General features: G+C 41.2%; 1 protein-coding gene across 1 annotated transcript; it reads left to right on the top strand.

Annotated features, from left to right (window-relative positions):
- The first annotated feature begins 1493 nt into the window (after positions 1–1493).
- On the top strand, positions 1494–26305 carry ptgir (prostaglandin I2 receptor). The gene is made up of 3 exons (XM_086126092.1): positions 1494–2055; positions 3771–4727; positions 25261–26305. Exons 2-3 carry the CDS (start codon positions 3894–3896, stop codon positions 25561–25563), a joined length of 1137 nt encoding a protein of 378 aa, XP_085982218.1. The 5' UTR covers positions 1494–2055; positions 3771–3893; the 3' UTR covers positions 25564–26305.
- Positions 26306–26846: the final 541 nt, after the last annotated feature.

Here is a 26846-nt window from a genome sequence, read left to right as displayed (position 1 = left end):
GGCAAAATGCGATTAGTTCCAATCATTTCTATTCATATGTTTTATTTATTTTATTTTTTTCCTGACGAGTTCTCTCTCCCCCTGCGCTTGTATTTGCTTGTCGTAAAAAGCAAACAATAAAGGGAGCACGTGAATGGACAAGCTTCATAGGAATGCAATCTTTTGCTTTACATTCTAAATAAATGCCACGTGTTGAATTTACACCCTGTCATTTCTTTTTATGATGAATTAAAACACAGTACCTTCAGATACGAATGACCCGTTATTCATGAGTCGTAAACTGGAGGAATTTTTTTTCGCTTTCATTTGCAACCAAAATGATTGAAATTTCCAAAGCCAATTAAACAGTGATTATTGAAAACAATTGTACAATTTTGCATTGAAGTATTGTCGCTTTGTGTTAATACATGAAGTAAAATGCCATAGGCAGGCTAACAAATACCTATTTTGCGGCATTACAACACTTGGTCGTGGATATTGGAGCACAAATGTGGAGCAACAAATGTAGACAGACAATACAACAATGCATGCATATATTATTAATTCGCTATGAAAAATGACTATGACTGCAGTTTACTGAGCCACTTAGAGTAGTTGTCAAAAGTCTCTTCTTTTGTCTTTTCTAATACGTCCCCCTGTGGCCAAGTCACACACCAGCTGGAGTTGAAATTAAGTGATCATGATGCACACGCTGTTTAATTCTTTACATTCTATTTAATTATGTTATTACCATGTGTTATCTTCCTTATCAAAAAAAACAACAAAAAACCCGTGGCCACCATTTATAGTACTGACAGCAAACCGAACCGATCAACGGCAAATAAAATGGCATGATGTAGTAAATTAAGGTTCTGGATATGAGTGCACTCCATTTCTGGAAACCCGGACTCTGGATGGTATGACAAACAATGAGTTAAAGAGAGGTTTTCCATGTGGGCTGGTTTCAGTCAAACCTTCAAGGATTATTCTTTTTTTTTTGGTTTCGTTTTTTGTGTGTGTACCAATCACAAGCTAATTGCTAGCGAGTTAGCTTCTGGAAACAAAAAAGTTTGGATGCTTCCTTGTCACGGTAAGCTAGAACAGCGAATCTTAAACTGAATTTCCCTTGGGGGTTATTCGCAATAAATTCTCCCTTGGCATTGAAAAAATCCCCCTCACTCCTTCCTATTGTAGTTTCAGGCCAATTAAAAGCTCTGATATGATTGTGATGTATCATCGCATGAATCTGACATCAGTGCACGAATATATATATATATATATATATATATATATACATGTATTTTAAACATAAGGGAAGGCAAAGCAGCTTTATTTGTAAAGTGCATACATGAGGTAACTCGATGTGCTTCACATAATTGAATGTTTGGTTACAAACAAAAGAGTAAGACATTTACCGGTAACCTCAAAGTAAAAAAATGAATAGTAGCTTACTAAAATTGCAAAAAATAATGTACAGCGCAAGAACAAGATTTTGGAAAATTTGAATTTAAAAGTGCTTTTAAAAACCTTAATCATCGGTTTGGGGTAGGAGGGAGCAGTTTTTAATCTGGATTTAAAAGCATTTACACTTTATTGTTGTAAGATGTCAACTTTTTATCCTGCCAAGATATGTCTTTGTTCTTCAAGTCCTTTTCATTTTTTTTCCTTTGGAGGATAGCCAGTTTCATTCCGATGGCATTTAGGAATGCACATGGTCGTGATGATTGAGAATTTTGAAGGGCGCTTTGGAAACATTTCCCTCCTGCCTTATAAAATCAGAAAGATTTAGCCAAGGCAATCCGATGAAATCAAACTATTTTTACGCTTGCATTTCACACGCTTCTCTTCCTGTTCATGGTTGTGATCTGTTTTATTTCTCCTTTGGTGCAACAGTGTTGCAAATAGTAGGTGTGGTGTTCTGAGAGCAGGCGGGGTGAGAGAGCATGTAAGTGAGGGAGAGGGTGAGAGAGAGAGAGAGCAGTCCAACAGTGGTGTTGCTGAGCGCTGCTTTCAAACTTCAATCTTCCTTTCAATGTGGCTCACATGTGGACCACCGGAGAACATGATCATGGGGAGGTAAGTTTTCATTTTTCTCTTTTTTTCCCCATTGAATTCTAAGAGTTAGTTTCTGCATTATTAATAGGAATCGTGCCATTTCCTCTCTTGTCTTTCTAACATGGGTTTTACACTCGATACAGAGCAGAGTGTCAAGTGCACAAAGAAATGTCCTTACAATAGGCTTACGTTCGCGCTGTCAGCTCCAAGCTTGGCATTCAAAAAGCCAAGTGTGTGTTTGTTGAAAAAAATAAAAACATAAAAAAAGGAACTACGGGCAGAATTATGACTGAACCTCGTGAACTCGGTCTCGTAACAAGAGGCAAGAGTAAGATATTTTTATTAACATTTATGGTTCTGCATTTGTTCGTGGTGTTTGTGCAATTTATGTAATACGTATGTCTTTTGTAGAAAAAAGTTGTAATTACAAATTCATTAAAAATATGCATGATATATGTTAAAGTATAGAATACAATAATTGAGAGGATTGTAGTTTTCCGGATATGGATGGGCATTTGATTACAATTCTTTGTTCTACTGTGAGTAACATTTTTCATCATTCTTGATGGAGGATTTGCTTTCAGAATAATGTGCTGAACTCCTTTTTCCATGCCCTGTTTTGAACAGCATAATGCTGACCTGAGCAGTTCTGCCATCGCAGTCAGTGGTCAACACGGATGTACTATAACTCGAGCGATGTGCTTTAGAGCAGTCTTTGTCAGCCTTCATTGTGCCACGTTTAACATGAGAAAAATCTCACAAAGCGTCACAAAACGTATGCCTACAGAAATAATGACGATCTTGTCTACTCACCAATGTACTCACTCAGTATGACATCCGGGCCTGTTTAATTGTACGCAAAGCTATTGCCGTTGTAGGAATGGCTGAGTATACCTTCCACCAAGTTTACGGTCATTTAATCGTTCTGTTTGTCACTATAGGTCGCTGACATAAATAGATGAACAAAGATAGGTCTCCTACTGCGGCCCCGTTACTCTGCGACATATAGTGATGATTTTTATTGTTCTTGCAGATACAATAGCTACAATATTTGTTTCTCTGTGTCTAGATTACTTTACAATCTGTCCAATGTGTGTTGAAGGAGGGCAACACTGTCAAATCCATGTATGTATTATTATACGGTCTCTGTTCATGTTGCAGGAACTTGGATAATTTCCCGCCGCACATCTGTCACAGTTGCAATCAACGCCAAATTATTTAAGATTGAAGTGTGCAAGCGTTTGAGCACTGTTCAGAGAAAGTAAGGAATTTTTCCGATGAAATTTCAGGATGGTTCGGCCAATACATTTGCTGGATCAATTTGAAGTGGTATTTAAATGGTCTTCTTCATCATGCCGCTTCTATTTTGAATCATGACATATGACGCCTAACGATACCTTGCCATTGCAAGGTGTCAGACAGGAAGTTCTCAGGGGGGAAGTCGGCACTGAGGTTAGAGTGTCTCAGGGTGTCATCGACTACAGAAATGACTGAAGGTCACAGAAGTGGAGAGTCACCTGTTTTGAATTCTGCCGTTCAGCTTCTTGTTAGAGAACAGAAGAAAGACATTGACCACTCGGACTTGCATTTAAAAATGTTGTCAAATTCAATTCACCTGTAAAGCTTATAGTGCATTTGACGTCCGTCTTGAAATGTCGTCCGAAATCCGAACGTCTTGTCGTCTTTGTGAGTAGTAAATATGTGTGATAAGGAAATTTTGTTGCTCCCGCCTCCAGAATGCTGTGGTGAGAACATTCTGACCACCCCTCGCTTCCAAATGAAACCAAGACTGCACTGTTGCCTCTTTGAACATCTGGGAGCCGTTTAGATTCTCCCCAGTGACTCATCCACGAACAAGCATGGCATGTGATGGGCTGTGTCCCAACATCACATGCAGCGGGAGCCTCACAGTGGAGGGCGACAGCAAGCCGGCGACGAGCATCATCATGTTCATGGCTGGCGTGGGGGGAAACCTCCTGGCGCTCTTCATTTTGGGCGTACACCGCAAGGAGCACCGCTCCACGTCGTCCGTCTTCTCCATCCTGGTGACCGGGCTCGTCCTCACTGACCTGCTGGGCACCTGTCTCCTCAGCCCCCCCGTCTTCATCTGCTACGCACGCAACGTGTCTCTCGTCGGACTGGGCGACGAGAGCCTGTGCCAGCTCTTCGGCTTTGCCATGAGCTTCTTCGGCCTGGCGCCCACCCTCATCCTGTGCACCATGGCCGTGGAGCGCTGCCTGGCTATCAGCCACCCATACTTTTACTCGGGGCACATCCATCGAAGCTTCGCCAAGGTGGCGCTCGTCGTCATTTATCTCTTTTCCCTGGCCTTCTGCCTCCTGCCATTCGGCGGCATCGGCAAGTTTAGGCAGTACTGCCCGGGGACGTGGTGCTTCATCGACATGGATGCAACGGGGGACGCCAACGGCGAGAGGGTGCAGGCCTTCTCGCTGACGTACTCCTCTCTCATGGCGCTGATCATCCTGGCCGTGTTCGCGTGCAACGGCTCGGTGATCGCCAGCCTCTGCCAGATGCACCGCAGCCAGTTGATGCGGCGAGGCTCGGCCGGCTCCACGGGCAGGAAGAGGAAGCTGAGCCTGGCCTTGTTCGGATGGGGCGAGGAGGAGATGGATCACCTGGTGCTACTGGCACTCATCACGGTCATCTTCGCCATCTGCTCGCTGCCGCTCACAGTGAGTACATAATCTATTTTCTATGTGCGTGTAAGTGTGTGTGTGCGCGCGTGTGCGGGCACTTGCCAGTGCGTGAGTGTTGACCACATTTTCAACAGAAAGCAAGAGTTGGTTTAAATTGGTCAAAGGGAATTCAAGAAAGAGGTTTTCGATGAATGTGCTGCTTTGTGTCAACACCAGTTGAAAACACAGAAAGTAGAAGTACAGGTTCAGTGGAAAAAAAATGTCAAAAAGACTTGGGTCCAACTCCTTTATTTCAGTCAAAAGTAAAAAGGTGGAGGGCGGCCCGGTGTTTGAGTGGTGAGCGCGTCGACCTCACAGTGCAGAGGTGCAGGGTTCGATTCCAGCTCCGGACTTCCTGTGTGGAGTTTGCATGTTCTCCCCATGCCTGTGTGGGTTTCCTCCAGGTACTCCGGTTTGCTCCCACATTCCAAAAACATGCATGGCAGGCTGACTGAACACTCAAAATTGTCCCGAGGTTTGAGTGTGAGCGCGGATGGTTGTTGGTCTTTGTGTGCCCTGCCATTGGCTGGCAACCGGTTCAGGGTGTCCCCCGTCTACTGCCCGAAGACAGCTGGGATAAGCTGCAGCACCCCCCTTGTGAGAATAAAGCGGATCAGGAAATGGATGGATGGATAAAAAGATACAAACACTAAGTTGTCGTGACTTTTGGTGGGTTAGCTACAATCAGTCACTCCTCTCATTTGTTTGGCACAGCTTTTACACCACCCAATAAAACCTGTACAGCTTGAAATGGACTCGGGTAAATAGTACAGAATATGAATTTTACTGTCAATTACATACACTTCTTGAAAAAAAAATGGATGGGAAAAAAATTGACCTTACCTGTATATGCCTCGTCAAATTTAGTTGTACATTTTTTGTAAATGCCAGTAGCTGCTGGTGTTTCGACAAATGACTCATTCACTGGGAATCTTGCGTCTCTGCGTCTGTTGCATCATCGTCAACGTGATCCCGCGTTCACGTTCCTCCATGTCACTGCTGCCATGTGAAAGCCCGGTTTTTCCACCTTATAACCGTCTCCTTTGATAGCTGAAAAGGCTCCGTTTTCAGTGACACCAGCCAAGAGATGATGAGTAGTAGAAGAACTTATTGTGCATTTCTTGAGAAGAATCTTTTCGGGGATGATTTTACCAGAACCCTCTTCACCAACAGGGTACCTGCAATACACAAATACCATGAGATTACAACGCCGATCACCACACCTAGAACAAATCCGATTGACGGCTGCTCATCAATAGCTTTTTCAAAAAAATTTTTTAACAATGTACTGTAAATGGGCTTTGTGGCTGTACATTCGAAACAGCTCTCAAGTGTTATATCGAATAATACACATTGTTAAATAAATACAGTACTTCAATACATTTTGTGTCTGCTGAGGGTAGAAAGTGAGAATTACTGCGGGACTTTACAATGGGAGTGCTTTTGCTCAGATAGACAGATTAATTCCCTCTGCAACTCAAACAACCCAAGGCAAAGCAGTTGTGCCAAATTACTAATATTAACTCTTTCATGCACCCTGTAAGATGAGGGTGGAATTGAAAGGCTGTAAGGCATGACAGATAACCTCAGTCTGTCAGTAGAGCAAAGCAGTGACCTCAGCCTGTCAAATGCCGCTCCTCTGCCTGGAGGCGGTGCGGTGCAGCCGAAGCTCTGAATTGGCCATCGTGGACAACAACACGCTCAGGTGTCCAAATCTGTGCTCAAGACAGAGCGGTCGCCATGGCACACAACTGCATCCACAAGGGCACTCGCCAACATCGACTGATAGAGCATCTTTTTGCAAATGTTAAAAAAAAAAAAAAGCCAGTTGTCCGGGGAAATACAAGTAACTCTGTCTTTTCCTGCAAAGGACGTCAGTGTTGGTAGTCCCAGTCCAGCCTTTCATCCAGATGCAAACCCAGGTCAATCTGTGCAATCTCCACACTGACAACATTTATGCCATCGGGTTCAGGGTGAGGTCTGGGCCTCGTGAGTTCCACCACGATTTCCCTGGTCTTGGTGGTGTTTAGTTGTAGGTGGTTGGAGTTGCACAGTTTGACAAAGAAGGGCAAAAAGGCGTGCCTGAAGAATGTTGCCGCGTTCACCACACTGGCACGTTATATATATATATGTGTGTGTGTGTGTGTGTGTGTGTGTGTGTGTGTGTGTGTGTGTGTGTGTGTGTGTGTGTATCCATTTGATGAGAGAGTGCCATTAAAAAGTAAACCCAGGGAGGACAAGTCAATCAGGTTTATCACCATCTCGTCCTTGCCGCAAAACGCAAGCCAGCACATAACTAGCACAGGAAAAGTCCATTTGGTTAAGCCAAATGTCATTCAAGGCTGTGATTGCTGAGGTTTATCGTCAGGTCTTATACGGGAATCGTTACAAGTGCTCAAACTTGCTCCTCGTTGCTCGCCCAAAGTCTCATGTTCTGCTTGTGGTAAAGACTGAGGCCGACTACCGAGCATGAGATCATATATATCAAGTCACTGAGAGGCCAATTTGAGGGAAACTTTGTGACATCACCGTGGACATGGGCCTGTGATGTTCCAAAGTGATTCCGTTTGCCTGACTTGCTTCACGGCATGAGCCTGATCCTGACTTCCGAGACTTGTTTTGTACACTGTACTACTCACGTAGATGGCGGCGAGGAAGCGTGTCAACGCCAGCTGCAACCTCATAACCAACACTAAATAGGTTCACACTATTGCAAACAGATGTGTGAGAAAACGGCTGATTGCACTTGATGCATGATTCTGCAAGCAGGGACCGCAATGGTTTTTCATGTATCTGAACTGGAGCACATTACTCAAATAGTTTCCTGCCAGAAATGAGTAATGTTATTTTCGGGATGAAATCCACGATATTTTGCATCCCATGAGAGCGCATTGGATGTGTTACAGAAATACGCAAGAGCTGTCCAGAAAGTTTGGTCGACCTGCACCAATAAAAACAAAAGCACAAGTGAGCGCATGACCACAGGATTTCTTTTTTTTTTTTTTAACAGCGGAACTGGTTCTCTTGCATTTACTGATGATGTGACTGCAGGGCGAATGCTGAGGTGTTTAAAAAAAACTATATAATACATTTTTAACTTGGATACATCAACATTCTCTGTGTGGACAGTTCAGCATCATTTTGTCCTTGCTCGAAGCTCTGTCCCGGCATGACATACCGGTTTCCTCAATCTCAGCACGGCAGGCAATTTTTGGTTCGACTTTGCAAACAGCTGATTCTGAACTATGAAAAAATACTTACGATATGTCTCTTATTTACCGTAATTTCCAGACTATAGAGCACACCTGATGATAAGCCACACGGACTACATTTTTCAAGGAAAAAAAACATTTTGTACACACACAAGCCGCAGCTGTCTATAAGCCGCAGGTCCCCATATTGTAACATGAGATATTTGCAAAGAAAGATGGTACACAGAAAGAGGTTTCAACGTTTAATAACATACCTTAACTTTTCTTTGCATGTCACGAGGCAGCAAGATGGTAGTAAAGCAGCACACACACGGCTGGTTTAACAATCTTTAAACAGGCCGCATCATTAAAGTGTGTGACAAAAGTAGTGTCTTATAGTTCGGAAATTATGGTATTACAAATGAGAATTTTGGTCGAGATTTTAGCAAGCACCATGCAAGTTGACATGCTTGATTTGCTTCCGCGGGCCACATACAATGCTGTGGCGGGCCGAATCTGGGCCTTGAGTTTGACACTTGTTTACTAAGTGTAAACAAGTGTCAATTAATCAATGATTAATATTTTTGTGATTTCAATATTAAGATAAGATAACCTTTATTTGTCCCACACTGGGGAAATTTGCAGTTTACACCAGCAAAATTGGTCCCCCTGCCCCCCAAAGTGCTTCATTGCACAAAATAAATATTTCAGAAAAGAACTTTATTAATCACGATCATCATATTTCTTCTGATTATTATTTTTTTCTCCAGAATTGCTCAGGCCTAATCTCCAGGCACCACAGTTTATGATGTTGTGCTGATGTTCTGTGCGGTTCCATCTGCCTTCCACCCAGCGTGGGAGCAGAGTTGGGGAAGCGATGCTTTCTTGTGATGTCTATTCCAGGAGTTCTCCTTTTGGGACTCTTATTTTTCTCAGGCTTGTCATGTTAACAGCTGGAATGTAAAATATCACCCACGCCCGATTTCTTGCAGTCGAAACTAATGACACTCGCAGTGTGATTACATTAGACAGCATTTAAGAGATAAGACAGCTTTGACCAATGGCTGCTTAACGTTATCGTTGCCAATGGCCTATGAGAGAAGATTTGAATTGTTTGCGAAACAGGAGTGTCGTTCACGCGCAACGTTTTATATTCCGTGCCTTCAATTGTGGCTTTGGAAGCCTTTTAAAACCTGTGATGGCGATCAGGTTACAGGGAATAAAACTTTGTAGTGTTCCACTGACAACTTTTCACAATCAAACTGAGGTGCGCCCAGTGGACTCAATAGATACGAATCCGAAGCTAATAATAGCAGTTAATTGCCGAATGAAATATTTTGTTCACACGCCTCATCATGAATCCTCCTCGTTGATGTAATTGTGTATTTATGGGCTTTCAAAACTAACCAGAAGGGACTCGCGTCAGCTTTTAAGAACTAGAATAACAATCAACAGATAAAACAATAATGAAACCAAATAGCTCTCTCTGGCATATTGGTGATGATTACTCTGTGCCATTTATCTTGAATGTGTTTTCCCCCTCACCACAGTCATTATGTTGGGGACAGGTACAGACTAATTAAGCACCCAGCACCGACTCGCACCATCAGTATTGCTCCCATGACAACCCCCCGTCAATATTCAGCTCAATAAAGTGTTATTTGAAGCGTCTGGATCCAATTATATTTATAACGCCTCACCCATCTTTATTCAAGATTTGCTTGAGGAAAAGCCTCACGAGTCACACTTTGAGCTATTGTGAATCATTAAGATGGAATGGAAAGTCACTCAGTGTTTGTTTTTTTTTGTGTCACCCTGAAAGGTTTTCATTAGTGCTGCTGCTCTGTGGGTGTCTTAGTCAGCATGCCAATATTGACTTCATTAGAGTGGGATGAAACAAAATTGTCCTGCGCGGGGTTGAAGTGAAAGTGTCACATAAATAGTAGCCATTCAAGATGAATTGGGCTCTTATGGAAAGACGGTTGAGGTGAAAAAAGAACAAATAGTGCTACATAGCAAATGTATTCCATATAAATGTCAAATAAATCTGATTCAATGCAAATATCTTGTCTTAAAAGTTAAATACAACTGAACTCGACTCAACAACAGAAGCGCATTGCTGCTACACCGGAAAAAAGGACATTCATCATCATGCCGTAATGTGATCAATTTCACATTGTAACGTGATACTCAACTGATAATAACATGATAAAGTTCACATTTTAACGTGCTGAATTTCATATTGTATTGCATATTATGCTAAAATGCATCATAACGATAAAATGTGATAAATTGAATGGTTTTATGCCGTAAACTTCACTCTATAATGTGATAAGTTTCACGTTTTAACGTGTGCCACTACACCATCGGCGACCAGTAGACTTCCAGATGAACTGCGGTGGATTTAAAAAAAAAAAAAAAAAAAGCAAGCTGCCTTAACAATATGTATAATTTAAACAGCAACACACTAAAATATGGGGATGCTATACTTTATGTAATGTACATAAAAAAAATTGTACCCAAATGAGTAAAGAGGGAAAAAAAATCTAAAATCATAACCGCCGAAGTATTCTACTCCAAAGTTAAATAGAGCTGAACTGTACACAACAAACACACTGCACTGGATTAAAAAAAAAAACTAAACAAAACGTGTAAGCAACTGTAGCATTTCCCCCAATCTGACAAGAGGGTTACCGCATACTCCACTTTGAGACCCGCTCCAGTTGTACGCTGTGCTGTCAAAGTAATTTAATAAGACAAAAGCCAAGAAAACCACTAACTTTACAGTGAGTGAGTGGAATCTCACAAATTACGTCAGTGTGTCTGTAAATATATTCTAAATTACCGCGAGTATGCTTTCCACGTTTTAATTTTTTTTTTTTTATGTGAAATATCAGGGAACAAAATGTACTGAACAAATGAGGGGAAATGACTCTCACTGCTCCTCTTCTTCATACCAGAAAGAGTATAATCCACAATTCAGTCATTTGTTTAGCAAGTCCAAATTAAATAATGTCGTATTTACATAGTGGTTGCTGCTGGTTCTCCTGTTACACCAAAGGCAACACAACCTACCTGCACGATATACATCATCCTTCTTTTTGCTCAGTTGCCAAATCATTTCAGAATATAAACAACACGAAAAAGAAGAACTTTTTTTGTGACGAATATGGGGAAATGATACTTGCGTGGGCTGAAGAGCTCTTGGCATGATGCGATTGTGCAAGAGGAGGCTTCTTCGAGACAGTTGCACCTCATAAATACGAACGACTTGACAGGCTAAGCACGAAGACGACGTACATAAACAGAAGCATGTGTGCATACTGCAAAGAAAAAAATTGGTTGGAAGAACAAATATTTAAAAAAAAAAAAGGCATCCCTCTGTGGTTTGAGGGGCCCTCAAATTATCTCTCCCACACGAAAATGTTGTCAGCCATAACGGACTGTGTGGAATCGCAGGTACCAGTCCCAGTTTCATGTTGACATAATCAATTTCAAATTAATGTGACAGTTGAGACACACATTCAACAAACTACGGGTAACATAAATAAACTGAGATCATGATTTCAAACGTTCAGCATTCCATGCCGCAATGCATCCTGGGAACTGAAGAAAGGCCGAAAAGGCAAAGAAAGCACAAACGACAGTGATTTGTTTTGTTTTCACAAGAACCATTGACAGTTCGTTTGAAGTGCATCAAGGTGCCATCCCTGGTCTAGATTACTAGTACTACCCATCCATCCGTCATCCGGACCGCTTACCTTCATGAGGGTCACGGGTGCGCTGGAGCCTATCCCAGCTGTCTTCAATCAGTAGGCGGAATATACACCCTATACTGGGTGCCACCCAATCTCAGGATTATTAATTCCACCAATTCATCTCCATTAGAGACAAAGTCATTCGCATACATTTGAAATAAAGAATTCGTTCATTTATTCTTCATTCAAGAATAGAGATGGTGTCAGCCATGATTGATTGTGTGCATTTTTTCGAGTTAATGGAAACTCTTTCACCAAGAGACGAATGAGTCACCGGGATGTTCCTGTTTGTTTCACACAAGTAACAGCCATAGTTTCATGTTGACAACATGCAACTTAAATTTAACATGACTACTAATGAAGACAGACCCGTATTCAACAAACTACGGGTAACATAAACACACGTAGACGATATTGATCAGCTCCCTTATGATGGAAAAAGTTCAGCTTTGCATGCCGCAATGCATCCTTGGAGCCGAAGTGTGGCTTTAAAGTACAACAGTAAACCTTTTTCTGGTGGTTTTCACAAGAAGTGTTGACTATTTGTAAATATAATATTGTGTTATTTTTCTCATCAATTCAATTCAATTCAACATTTTTGTTGTTTTATTGGGGGGGGGGGGGGCGAAATAGATTTATGGCATTTGCAAGGGCTTGGGCATGACTTAGGTTATGCTATAAAAGGTTACCTTTGTTTCCCACACTTTTGTTGTCCTGCAGCTGCTGCCTACCTATTTAACACGCACACACACACACACACACACAAAACACAAAGGCTTCCATGGTAGAAAAGCTGATTCTCCTAACGTGTTCTAAACGATTAGGAATGCCTCTTCTTTGTGGAAAGACATTTAAGCTTCCATTCAACATGCACACATCTCATGTTTGCCAAGAGCATGAAGATGGCTGCAAACATTGACCTGCAGATACGCTTACCTACAATTTGTCCATTTACCGTATTCACTTCAAGAACAAATGGTTAGTTTAATGAGGTTAGGAGGCACCCGGGCTTCCATTAAATGGTGATGAAAGGCTGTGCAGGACATTTTTGATGATGAGTGAAGAGCAAAGACGGCAATCTAGAAAGCACACTGAGCGTGTGTGCTGTGGTTTTGCTTTGTTGAAGCAAATGTGACCTCCAGAAACCATCTTTTAAACAATGTGCCTGGTAAACTCGCTTGTGGTAAATTCAGTTGAATCTTTGTTGTTGCCATTGGTGACCTGGGTCACTTACTACAGTGGTGCCTTGAGATGAAAATATACCAGTACAATTCATCTTTCCCCATAGTAATAGATGGATAGGATTTAATCCGTTCCAGGCTCAGCAGTTAAACAGCCCCAAATGCCAGTGGGGTGAGGCAGGATTTGCAGTATGTATGAATGTATGTATGGATGGATGGATAGAAAAGTATCAATAGACTTTGTGGAGAGATAATGTGCAGGGTCATTATCTCTCATTATAAGGCAGGGGGATTGCACACCACTGTAGACCACAACAATATGCATGTTTTCATTATTGAATAGTAGTAGAAGAATAGAATATAAGAAAGTGTAAACTAGAGCTAAATGTTACACTGTTTGTGCTTTTTGCTCAATTAGCTTGCTAGCTAGCTAACAAACTAGCTCGCTTGCTAGATCGATAGATACAGTAGCTCGATCTATATAGACGGACAGACAGCTGCTCCTCTCCCCTGGTGCTGTGCAGTGGATGCTCTGGATTGTCCATGACTTCACCTTAGACAGCTGGCCAAAATAATTACTTTGGAGTCAGACAGTTCTCCATTAAGCGCCTTCAGCTGGTCCAGAATGCCGCTGCTCACCTCTTGACTGGTACTCGTAAGAGGGAGCACATAACTCCTACTCTGGCATCCCTTCACTGGCTCCCGATACATTTTAGAGTTATTTTCAAGATCCTCTTATTTGTTTTCAAATCTCTAAATAATCTCGCGCCACCTTACCTCTCTGAGCTCATCCGCCCCTACACACCTGCCCGGCGCCTCAGGTCTGTGGACCAGACACTATTAGGGGTACCCAGCGGAGGCTCAGAGGGGATCGTGCCTTTTCTGTTGCTGGTCCCTCTCTCTGGAATGACCTCCCACTGAACATTCGGCAAGCCTCCTCGCTGCCCATCTTCAAAACCCTTCTCAAAACTCACTTGTATTCTTTGGCATTCGACTCAGCATGACTTAGATTTGTTCTTGGTTTTACTGTTTGGTGCTTTCTACCGTCTTTATCACCGATTTGTTTTACTGTTTATTGTATATGTTAAATTGCTCCATGTACGGCACTTTGTATGCAGCGATGGCTGTTTGAAAGTGCTCTGTAAATACAGTTGACTTGACTTGACTTGTTCGGCAACCTACTGAGAGCTAAATAACTAAAATAACTGCCACCAAATAAAAAAAGTTAAACACACAATGTGTGACTGGAAAGACTCCCAATTACGTCAGCGACGTCAATCAAAGTCTGTGTTGAAAGGGCCACATGAGCTCACTATTTACTGGCATCATGCAAAACTTCAAATTATCTTGTGTTCTTTGATATGAAGCGTCCATTTTCCCTCTGCTGCCAGTCATTTTGTTGGCACAATGTGTGTTACCCAGCTGTGCCTCAACAGTGTGTTTTATGTTCAGTCTATTCAGATCCTTATCGTTGACATCATTTTTCAATGTGGCTCATGCTCTTGCTTGCCTTCTTCCCCCACTGAAGTCTCCCTGTGTCAACCCTGCACGTCAAACTTGTAATAGTTGCACACAAGAATATCGACATTCATTTGGATTCAATGTCCAGTTCGCATGCTTCTTGTACGAGTTTGTTTGAGTGAATCCAGCTTTGCATGCCATTCACATATTCCAAGGCAGGTACTGTATGTAATAAATGCCTTAAAATATAATGTGGGTCAGAAACTATTTTGACTCCGACTTGACATTTCTGCATTCAAAATGAGTCAACAGAAGTTGAGTCATTTTTCTTTTAAATTTCAAGCCCAACATGGACAGGATGTAGGCCGTTTATCTCCACACGATCTGGGTGTTGCTTTCTGATGAAATGATTGCGATATGTCAATGTCAAAGGATACCCCCCACCCCTGCCCCCCAAAAGGAAGCATTCACTATTCCTAAATATGTCATTGTTTATTTTAAAATTAAACTACTTGACTTTTTGTTTTATAAGGTCCTTATATTCACTTCAATCCCACTTTGTCTGTGACTTGATTCATGCCTGACAAAAAGGTAAATAGTCAACTTCTATGCCTCTATTTAAAAGATTTATCCCCACCTCATCTGCAAATAGAATTGAATTACATTGCCCAACAAATTAAACATCATTGAATGTGTTGGTTTTGGGGCCTCTGCAGGAGATGAAGCCAGAGTCATCTTGAGTCAAATGACGCTGACAAAATCCCATTGGACTTAAGGTGGACTTTAGATACATAGTGGAAAGTATACATCTTCCTAAGAAATCACAATGTCTCACCAGCGGTCACCTATTTTCAAACAGAACCCAGGCTTTATGGTTGTGAGCGTCTGAGGCTGGGAGGGGCTACCCCGTGTGGTCCTTGGGGGCTACCGAGTGTCCGTGGTTATCACGTCAGTAGTAAACATAGCAGTTTAGTTAACGCTTTAACTACCTCCTCCACCAATCAGTAGAGTGCAGGTAAGCAAATAATTAATTTGATGAATCATAGCGCTCAACCATTTGGTCAATTTTCCATGGAACACAAAAAAGAAAAGCAACATGACTAAGCTGGAAGCAATTAAAAAAAGAACACCTTTGTTGTTTTTCCCGCTGATAGCATTTCCTGTTATTTTTCTGTTGATTAAAATTGAAACCCAGAGGACAATTCTTAGCAATTGGATTTTGTAATGAGAGCAAGAACAGTTTTGTGTCCATCGGGCCTGTATTATTAGTTGTATGAAATTGAGCCAATAAAAAGCTGGCAGCGACATATCACGCTGAAATACAACACCCTCATGTCAAATAAAAACATATGAGAAGCATAAAAATGTCCATCATGTGTTGTTGGTGTGGCACATATGCAGTTGCCTGAGGTGCACTCATGTTTACTCCAGTGCAAGTGACATTTGAAAATAATACTTTGTCATTGTCATTTCAGTGCAAATATAAGTTGGATGCAGAACTGTTCTTCATATTAGAACTTTCAGAGAACCTTGTTGTTTGTTCCTTTTTAAAAGTCTTGTCATAAATTCCTCTTTCCTTAAAAATTCCTTCGTGAGGATAGGCGGATTAGAAAATGAATGGATGGATGGATCACTGACCTTAAACCGAGTGAATTATTTTTTGCTCTGCGACCATACAACGCTGGAATTTTTGCTTGCTCGATATTCAATTAAATATATGTTGAACATGATTTGCAAATCATTGTATTCTGTTTTTGTTATGTTTTACGCAATGTCCCAACTGCATTGGAATTGTTTTTGTAAAAGTGGAACTATTGATCTAATTGTCTCATAATTCCCAGTCTTTTGATGTCTACATTAAAAAGGGAATTGTTCTCAGTGCTCCAACAATTAAATGAGGGGAGTGTCAGTATGATTAAGTCTGTTTTGCATTACTTTTGTTTTTGCCCGAAAAAAAGTCCTTCCATCATATGAGTGGCTTTTTTCTCATGAGAGTCAAAGGCATACTGGAGTTTACAACAGCTGTCTTCGGGACACCCTGAACTGGTTGCCAGCTAATTTCACAGCACACATAAACATACAACAAACAACCATTTGCGGTCACAATCACAGCAAGAGACAATTTAGAGCGTTCAATCAACCTACCACGCATGTTTTTGGAATGTGGGAGGAAACTGGAATACCCAGAGAAAACCCACACAGGCAGGGGGAGAACATGGAAAATCCACACAGGCTTGGAATCCAAACCAATGACCGCTGTACTGTGAGGCGGACATGCTAAACCAGTTCACCACCGTGTCACCCCCCTGAAAAGGTCAATTTAGTCATTCAGACAATAAAGAAGTAAAAACAAAAACTCGGATAATTACAACCAGGCACTGTGGAATGTTTTGTGGTTTTGAGATTATAGGCTCAGTAAACCAAAGCTAATGTTTACCAGCTACAAGAACATGAATGGTAGAAATGACTTTTAACGCCTGAAAAAAAGGCTATTTTCGAACTGTCCCTGAAGGCAACACTTCACATGGATAGATGAATAGATAGATAGATAGATAGATAGATAGATAGGTAGATAGATATTGGCCAACAAGTTAAGAGCATGTAATCGAGGACTCGACTGCACCATCTCTCTGCCCGCATTAAGAATGTAATCTGAGAGAAGAAAAAAAATCCACATTTTTCATAAATGTGCCAGTAATCTAATTACGTGTTTTTTTTCTCTAACTCTAATGGAATACTGTTACATTTTGTTTTGGATCTTGACTATGTAACAAAGTTACATTTATTCCGTTGCTGCCCAAGCCTGGCTATGGGTGAATGATAATATCGGTGGCAATTGAAATACGAGTCACCCCATTTAAGAGTTTGTTGTTGCTCTGCTATTTTATTTTATTTTTTTGTTCTTTGACTTGCGAGCACTGTATGCTAGCAGTGAAGTCAACTCATTTCACGACAAACAGCAGTTTGGCACATAATGAACAATTCTTAAAAAAAAAAAAAAGATTAACAACACGAGTAAATAACATTCCAACAGGCCAAGACAGAACATTCACAACAGGTTCAGATTACAGACAAGTTATCAAAAAAACAGTTACGCTGCCTCAGAAAGCTGCTTTCATAGTCTTTTGAATTCTCCTCGCATGACTTGTCATGGCAATTCGAGGTCGCTCATTTAGACCGAACTACCTGCATAGTTAAATACACAAATTCCCTGGATACAAACAGACTCTTGGGATTGAAGGGCATGTTGATTCTGCTTAATGCAAAAAAAGACAAAAAAAAAAGATTAAATATTATGATACCAGCCCAATCAGAACTTTAAAAAAGCCATGCCAATCTGCGTATGGAAAGAGGTTGGCAATTTGCAGTAGCGTTGCCACATCTGGTAACAAAATCACATTCACTTGATCAGAAATAAATTATAAAAAAAATGTGTTTCTTGCAAGGCGAGAATTGAATCTTTTTTTGGTTGTCTAGATTTTTACTCGACTTGGCATAAAACATATATAGACATACAGTATAAACAAAAGGGAAAATGACTTTTAAAAAAAAGAAGACCATATCGGCCCCCTTGAACGTTAACATTATATGTCCACATGTCTCAATGGAACTACGGTATTGCGTTATACAATGGAGGCCAAATAGTGCAACTTCTGGTCAAAGGAAAAGTTTGCTGTTGATTACCGGTACATAATGCACACATTTTTTCTTTTCCAGACACAGTCAAACCTCGCTTCCCCCTTCTCCTTTCACTTAACCCAGTTTCAGCACTAGGGGCGTTTTCACTCTCCATGCTGTCCTTTCACTTCCTGTTTTCTGCGTTTCTGAGTGTGTGTATGCGTTCAGATGTGAATTTCTCTTATTCTTATTTTTCACATCGATCCATCCATCCATTTTCTCATCCGCTTATCCTCTCAAGGATCACAGGCCATCTTAATCACAATTTTAAAAAAAAAAGAAAAAAATTAAATGAGTGTCTCTTTGCCATTTTGGCCGAAGAATGATGAGTCTAGGTACTTAACTGCAGCTGTGCAAAGAAGGAAAAAGCCACTAATGGATGCTCAGACACACTTACGATGGCAGCGTCTGAGCACACGCACACACGCACACATGATTTGATTGATGCGGCTTTCAACGCCAAGTGAGCAAACTCAATGTAAACGCCACTGATCAATAAATAGCCAGAAACGATGTACTTACGACATAATGATTCACTAGCACTGACACTTAGCATTTATTGAAATGCGCTTGTGTCTAAACATTATTTGAAAGTCAACCTTGTAACTACACATGATTATAGGACAATGGAAAAAATGTACAAATTAAATTGGCCACTGCCACCGTTTCAAGTGCCACTGATTAAACCCAAATAAACGGCTTTAGTAGCTTTTTCATGACATTTTAATGAAAGCAATATGCTCAAAATATTATGTTTTATGTTTAATACATTATTTGTGGGAAAAAATCTGGAAAATTTAAGAAACATTGGGAAAAATTTATAATATTTTGAGTTTTTTTTTAAGACTGTAAAAATATTTTGGGGGAAAGAAAACAAAAATATGAGAAGAAAGCAAATAGCTGTCAATGCAATGGAAAATTGATCTCCTTCATCTGGGTTGCCTTTCACCATGTTCCGAGCACTACAAAATACACTAAATGTGTATGACATCTGTTTTAACAGATAGACAGGTGTCTCTGATTGAACCCAAATAAAGTTCTGATGTTCTAGTAGACTTTTTAGACATGTTTTGGCAAACAGACGATATGATACAATCGGTACAGATGCTATAAAAAGTCTACACACCATTGGTCAAATACAATTTTTTTGTGAAAAAAATTACCAGGATAAAGAACCTTAAACCAACCAACTCAGAGAATTACATTGCGTAAGTGTGCACACCCTCATAGAATTGGCGGTGTAAAATTAAAACAACCCAAATCAAGTTCAGATGTTGCAGACGTCCATTAGCGTGCTCCATTTCTTGGAAGCTTCGGCCATCCTCACCAGCTTGCATGACATGCACGCGCAGGAACACAACAAACTTGCCGAACATGAAGTGTGCACAGATGTTGTTTGAGGTGTGAGTACAATCAAAGCAATGACTGTGATGACTCACGGCAGAAGCAGTTAGACGAAAACATTGATTAACGTGTTTGCAAATTGGACAGCGTCACAGTGTACTGCGCGGTTGCTGTGTACAATGACATTAACTCATTGAATACCACCCCTTTTCACTGGAGCAACCCCCTCAATCCCTCACATTTTACTGAATTTCGACTGATTTGCAAGGCCCACAGAATTTTCTGTCCTATGGCTATATATACAGCAACCTGTCAAAAGAAAGGTGAGACTCTCTTCTTTCAGCAGGAAAAAAAAGTTTGTTTCTAGCTTTCTCCGTTCGTTGGCAATCAGCATTAGAAAACTGCTAAGTTTGATGGAAAATGCCGATTTTGTGCAGAAATCTAGAGAAAATGAGCTTTTTGTAAAAGCATGCATTTCAAGCATCATTTCAAGTTTTACACTATTTTTTGCTTTTGTGGTAGCTAAAATACCTCAATAATGTGTTCCTCCTACAAAAGAACATTACAAATAATGTTTTCGTCACAAAATAATTTATTTGCACACAACAAAACTATTGAACTATGAACAAAAGTGCAGCTGTGGAGAAGATGGTTTTTGGCTTCCATCCAGTTTGTCACCACATCGATTCATCCCACCACGTCCAGATGCACGACCTATAAATTATAGAAACATAAAAAGTTGCAAATATATCTTGCTGCAGAGTGAGGTACAATCATTTTATTTACCTTTCTTTCCACCACCAAAGCGAGGAGTCGTCATCTTTTGGCTTCTGGGTGGACAATCTGTAATGTATAGAAGTATGTACAATTACCACACTTTTATTTTTCTATTTTTTTTTATTGTTGCTTTCCACTTACATTTCAGCATCTCTCACACACACACATACATGCTCGCACACTGCTATTTACACCATTCATTCCACGTTGCTCAGCATCCAATTTGAAATGAAATGCAATATGAATTTAACACTAGTGGTTTTAGCAGAGCTGAGCGGACCAAATGTGTCCTGTTTTTTTTGTTTGTTTGTTTTTTGAAAACCTATGGCGACATGCAAGTCAGCGCATTTACGGCGCATATTTTCATCCGCATCTACGAGACGCATCAACCGTACATAAATGATGAGTGTTACTGGCAACTTCATAGTATAGCGGGAATGTAGCGGTGCATAAAAGTGACTGAGGAGGCATAAGAAGTGATGAAGTTTTGAATGGGAACTTGCAAGCTAGTCAGCAGTTACCTCCTCGTTCCAGCGGCTCTGACGAGGACTCTCAGCGTCTTTCCGTTATGTCCGAAGGCACATATTCGTCCGACATCGGGATCCAAATCGCTCTCCAATTCATCGTTTTCGCCGTCGTCTTTACGAGACGATTCCAACGAATCGCTGACGTGTGCCCGGCGTCGGCCATGCTAAGCAATGCAGCCTCTCACAAAATGCTCTGCCAAGCGATGATCGCTGACGTGGAGCAAGTTCATCTTCATCAGATGAACTCGAAACTCGGCGTGAGCTATGCGGGCTGCGTGTAGCACGCCATGTTTGTGCAGGCCGACGTTCGTTTGACGGGTGCCGCTTTCGATTAGTGACCGAAGCGTCATTTTCTCTTCCACACAAACACCATCTCCTTTGTTGTTTTGTTTCGAGGACGCTTTTATACCGAAAAAAAATCATTTTTAGTTAGTTATTTCCTTTTCTCCATCGTTGCTAGTTGCTAATGTTCCAATCCACTATCCACATATGCCCCTCCTTCACTGTACGCCCTTTCTACTACTTCTGCTGCGTGATCCTGGTTGATTTTTGCACCACTGCCACCCGATGGCCATTTTTTTGCTATTTAACATTGCCGTCAAGCCTAATCCTGTGGTGAGAAGTTGCATCGGACTCTCTTGCACCCTCCCCCATGAAAACACGTGATTGACGTATTAATACGTCATTGGGAGGGAACGGCTATGCGCAAATTGAAGGGTGTAAATGAGTTAAGATACACTCACAGGGCGCTTCATTAGGTACACTAATCACCTGCATGAGAGGGGAAGAACATTAGCTCCCATTTTCTGTTTAATTACGAATGTTTTTTTTAGCCGACAGATTGATTCGTAGTTGTTGTTTTTTTCCATTTAGAATATGAATTTTTAAAAGATTTCCTCTTTAGAACATATTTATTAAGGGTGCGCATCGCACCAATAAAAGGCGATTTGGTCCGTATTTCGGTACATAATACCATATACATTGGAGTTGGTTTCAATCAGTTGGGTTACGATTTGATTCGATAGGCTTCAACTGTTTTTGTCAACACTCGTGGCCAACTTTTAGTAATTTATTAAGTGATTTATCTTATTTCCACTTTACCCTTTCTATCTTTAGTTACGCTCATAATTTGGACAGCTTTTTCACAAAGTAATGTATGATTCTTTTGCTTTATCTTTGTGTATTTTCACAAGAGCTTTGAATTTTTTAATTTTCACATTCACAATTTAATGTCTTCAATTTAGCCATTGTCTAACCTTTTTTTTTTTTTAACTTACTTTAGTTTTAACACATTTTAAGTATTATTTTTCTCTTTGGCTTAGATAGCTTGCCGTTTATGTATTAACTTCAAATAGTTTTACATTTTTATTACCGGTATTTATTTTTAAGTGTAGTTGTAGTGAAGCTGAGGTGGCCTGGTGGTCCAGTGGTTTGCGCGTCGACCTCACAGTGCAGAGGTCGTGGGTTCGATCCTGGCTCCGGCCTCCCTGTGTGGAGTTTGCATGTTCTCCCCGGGCCTGCGTGGGTTTTCTCTGGGTACTCCGGTTTCCTCCCACATTTCCAAAATATATGCATGGCAGGCTGATTGAACACTCGAAATTGTACCTAGGTGTGAGTGTGAGCGTGAATGGTTGTTGGTCTGTGTGTGCCCCGCGTTTACCTGGCAACAGGTTCGGGGTGTCCCCCGCCCACTGCCCGAAGACGGCTGGGATAGGCTCCAGCACCCCCAGCGACCCTTGTGAGGATAAAGCGGATTGGAAAATGGATGGATGTAGTGAACCTTTCTGTTGACTTACTGTTTTTGAACTCTATCAGTATTTTCCTTACTCATTATTCTTATTTCATTGTTTTACTTCTTTTTTTTTTTTTTTAACTTTTACCCATCCTGTAGGCAGTATGTCAAAGCAAGAGCCCCAATGTTTTTGGAATGCTATCCCATCAGAACAAGTCAGGCTTAAATTGGCTGCTTGATTGAGGGAGTATAAGTGAAAACATGTCGGACATGCAGTAATAGTTTGTGGATGCGGTGTATGTCAGGATGATAAATGAGCATGCGTGTGTGCCCAAAACAAACAAAGTACTTTCCAATTGGTATGCTCTCCAGTATGTCTGTCCAGATGATGTCTGCCTCGTAAACTTAAGCCTCAGGCCTAACACATTCATTTTCCGGTGTTTAAAGACCATGTGACACCCCAACGCCTTGGGCAGCTGAGATTTGTGTCCTACCCTGCACCGCCTAGAGGACCATAAGAGGCCGGGTGGCCTGAATGTGCAGAGGCAAAAGTTTAAGGTGGCACAGCTCATGAGGAGCTTTCTGGCAACACTTCATGATGGACGATGACACGCATTTTTAAGAAAACAAATTGCTCTTGGCAGTGGTGGCAGCTAAGCATTCAACTATACAGTCATCGGTGCGCCTTACGTTCCAGACCACCCGTGTAATAAGTGAGATCCATGATATTGGAAAAAACCCTGTTGAAATACTCTTTATGCATGATTGTATAGTATTTTCCATACTTTTTTTGAAGGTCTTTCAACGCATGTTCACAATCACGCAAATACATTTCAATACATACAGTAGCTCAAGGCACTGGAATACCACAAAAATGTGTACACACAGTATAACGGCGGTTTACAGTAAACAAATCCAATGATTAGTCACATTTAACTTGATGTGTCACGACTAATCCGTCCTATCCCTTATTTCAAACTCTTCGGCATTAGATAGCGCAACAAACTTCACATCTGGTCACCATGCCATCATATTATTTCCTCGCAGTGAAATCACAGTCTGTTGTTCTTTGTGTCACATTTTCAGGGTTTTTTGGGTGACAGTATTTTGCAAAATTGCGTTAAATTGTTCTCAAAATGCATCCTGAAGAGAGTGAATGCTGACAAAAGAAGTCGATGACTGAGCTAAAGATTGAAATTATCGAAAAACATGAATGAAATGTGCCTTTAGTCAAGGCTGCGCTATTTTTCTATTAAGTCACGCTTTTATTCGGTTTGGCTGGTTCGGCGACTTATACTGAAGTGTGACTTGTAGAAATTAAAATTAAAACCCGGACTGGCACCCAAAATCCCCCTCCATTGTAGTATGGTAGAATCCGGGTCGGTTATTGCGCCTTTTAGTGCTCTAAATAGTCAATCCTTGTTAATTTAGCAAATGAAAACTTAGCGTACGTCACACATGAGTTGCCATGACTACTTCCACTTTCTACTTTCTTTTGGAAGTTGGCAAATACTTTTGGTCCATTAGCATTATCATGACCTTCTTTAGCATACGCCACAATAAATGTTTACTATTTGTAGCACCAAAAGGCGCAATAACTGACCAGCATTCTACCTTTGGCCACAATGCGATGTGGAATTCTAATTCAGGTAAGCCATTTTAAACTAAAAAGAAAAACCTTTGCATTAGTTAAAAGTGCAAGTTTTGAATCCAACCAGAACTCATTAAAAAAATGGTAGTTAATTTTTCTGTGTGTTTTTACGCAGTACATTAGTTTACAGTGCAAAATATTTTAAAAATTGTGTATTTGTAACCCAGGCTCTGAGTACTTTGGCCAACTCTGGCTGTATACTCGTGGACCAAAGCAGCAATTTGCAACACTATTGTGACAGCGGATCGCTGTTGCTTGAGAAACTCCAGAAGTTCAACACAACCTCAAGTCAACACAACAACTTCCTTAAAACATTAAACACACATCGGCGTTGTTTTGCTTCCATTTTTTTTTTGCTGTGTGACACATAGAAGATGACAACTCTCTTCCATGGTTTCTCCACTTGTGTACACAGAGCTTCAATAGCGATGTTCCCACCCAACGCCCCCCGCTCGTCAAGGGTGACCACATCCGTGTGAGTCTAGATGTGGACTCAGGGCTGGACTGGCTCCCTCTGTCTCTTCTCTGTCATCGACTAATTCATGGTGCAGTGAGGCCCTAGCAACAGCTAACATTTACGCCAGTACTAGGAAAAAAAAATTATCATTGAAGACTGCAGGTTACTTATTTTTTTCTGCAAAGGTTATGGGGATTTGTTGATGAAGCAGAAGAATGAGGTGGGAAACTTCTTCAGGGGCCAGCTGTTGTGGGCTTTTGAAATTCCAGCTGCAGCTGTCTGGCTGCATGGCTTCTGCTTGACCAAAGTTTGTGGTTTTGTCCATCAGCCTGCACTTTAAGTACTAGGTATACCACAAAAACTTGTACAAGGCAGTACAAAACAGAGGTCAACATTTTACAGTTTATCAGTGCGTGTTGTTAACTTACAAAATAAGCACTTTGACCAGTCGTCTTTTAAGCATTCACGAAGCCAACTTCACACAATTCTACCTAACAAGTGAGGCGTAATTCTAAGTAGATCAATCATAAGTCAGAATACAACAAAAATGCAAACAAATCACTTCATCTTTTCATTTTCCATTCAACTAACATATAAACATGTCGACATGTCGCACATCTTAAGCATGGAACTTATCTAGTAAATGGACAAATAAATCAATGAAAGAAACACACATCTAAAATTCGATAAATTATTCAGCCCTATAACCCCCCCCCCCCTCCACTGATGAACCCAAAAAAATAACTGGCTCTCAATTACTCCCGTCTTTTCAGATCGCCGGCTTCATCAACGCCATCCACCCTTTTTGCGGCGACCACGAGAACCTGACCGCCTTCCGCTTCTACGCCTTCAACCCCATCGCGGACCCTTGGGTGTTCATCATCTGCCGCAAGTCGGTCCTCCGGCACCTGCGTTCGTTGCTGAGCTGCCGCTTTGGCTGGGGGGCTGGCGTCAAGACCCAGGCCCACTGCCCCGCCATACCCTTGCCCCGGGAGGACCACGTGATCCAACGCAAACCTCCGGACATGATGCAGTGCAGCTTCTATTCAGGTGTACCCTCGTCACCCAGTACGTGATGGACTCGATTTTGCGTGTCTGCGTGTGTGTGTGTCTGCGTGTGTGTGTGTGTGTGTGTGTGTGTGTGTGTGTGTGTGTGTGTGTGTGTGTGTGTGAGTGAGACTTTTATTCTGATTGAGTCTCAACATGACCATTGATGTGACAGTACACACTTCTGTATGAATGATTGGGAAAGAATTTTTAAGTGGTGAAATGGGTACACTGTTGAGATGTAAAGTCTGCAATTATGTCTTTATCACTACATGGGCATGTGGATCGAAAAAGGTTCTGTAGTCCTCCCTCTGTAACTTCTGCAGCTACACATTGTGGTTTGTTGTGAGTGAGGCTTTCAAATGCGTATTCATGCCTCTGCTGTTTTCCCTGTGTTGTGTGGTTTGCACAATCGCTTCCACTTTTGAGGTTCATCCGTGCACAACGCCCCACCAGCCAAGTACCTGTTACGACCTGTATTGAGAATGAATGTAAGATTTGAGTTGTAAATGGTAATGGACAGTACATTCAGTAGAACTCTAAATGTTACCAAAAAATATATAATAATAAAAAACACAAAACGAGTATTGCAATGCAAGTACACATTATATGTGTAATTGCTACAGATTTTGATGTGAATGTGTACATTTGTAAGTATGGATGTAGAACCAGTGTATAAGTGCATTTGGAAGCACAATGAAATGAAAAACTGTTTTATGTACTATTCCCCAATAACCTATCGTCCAAATAAAGTTTTATTTGTTGACTGTGTATGTTGTACCTCGAAAAGAGGCAACAAACTGGCGAAAGATTTTTGATTCATGATGATTGATGCCCTTTTTGCTACATGTATTGTAAAGCCATCCATTCATCCATGATCTGCTCATCTTCACGAGGGTCGCGGGCGTGCTGGAGCCTATGCCACATGCCTTGCGGCAGTCGGCATGTCGTACACCCTGGTTGCCAGCCAATCGCAGATTACACATTGACAAACAACCATTTGTGCTCACACTCATACCAAAGGACAATTTAGGGTGTTCTATTATACTGCCACGCATGTTTTTGGAATGTGGGAGGAAACCGGAGCACCTGGAGAAAACCCACGTAGGCACGGGGAGAACATGCAAACTCCATTGAGAAACATTTTCCACAAACAAGAACCGGAATCGAACCCTGCTCTTCTGCACTTTGAGGCAGATGTGCTAAGCAGTCGAACACCGTGCCCCACATTTCATATTAAAGTGCTGCAAAATAAGTCCAAGGTCATTTTTTGTTTTGTTTTAGTATTCTCTATAGGGGATAGTTTACTTAA

The sequence above is a fragment of the Hippocampus guttulatus genome, chromosome 12, assembly GCF_054856545.1.
Source record: "Hippocampus guttulatus isolate MCC_2025c chromosome 12, RoL_Hgut_1.0, whole genome shotgun sequence".
Classification (NCBI taxonomy): Eukaryota; Metazoa; Chordata; class Actinopteri; order Syngnathiformes; family Syngnathidae; genus Hippocampus; species Hippocampus guttulatus.
This window is presented reverse-complemented; position numbering and strand designations above follow the sequence as displayed.

Coding starts and splice junctions, on each gene's coding strand:
- ptgir (XM_086126092.1), top strand. CDS start 3,894: ATGGCATGTGATGGGCTGTGTCCCAACATCACATGCAGCGGGAGCCTC. Junction 4,728..25,260: donor TCTGCTCGCTGCCGCTCACA/GTGAGTACATAA, acceptor CCGTCTTTTCAG/ATCGCCGGCTTCATCAACGC.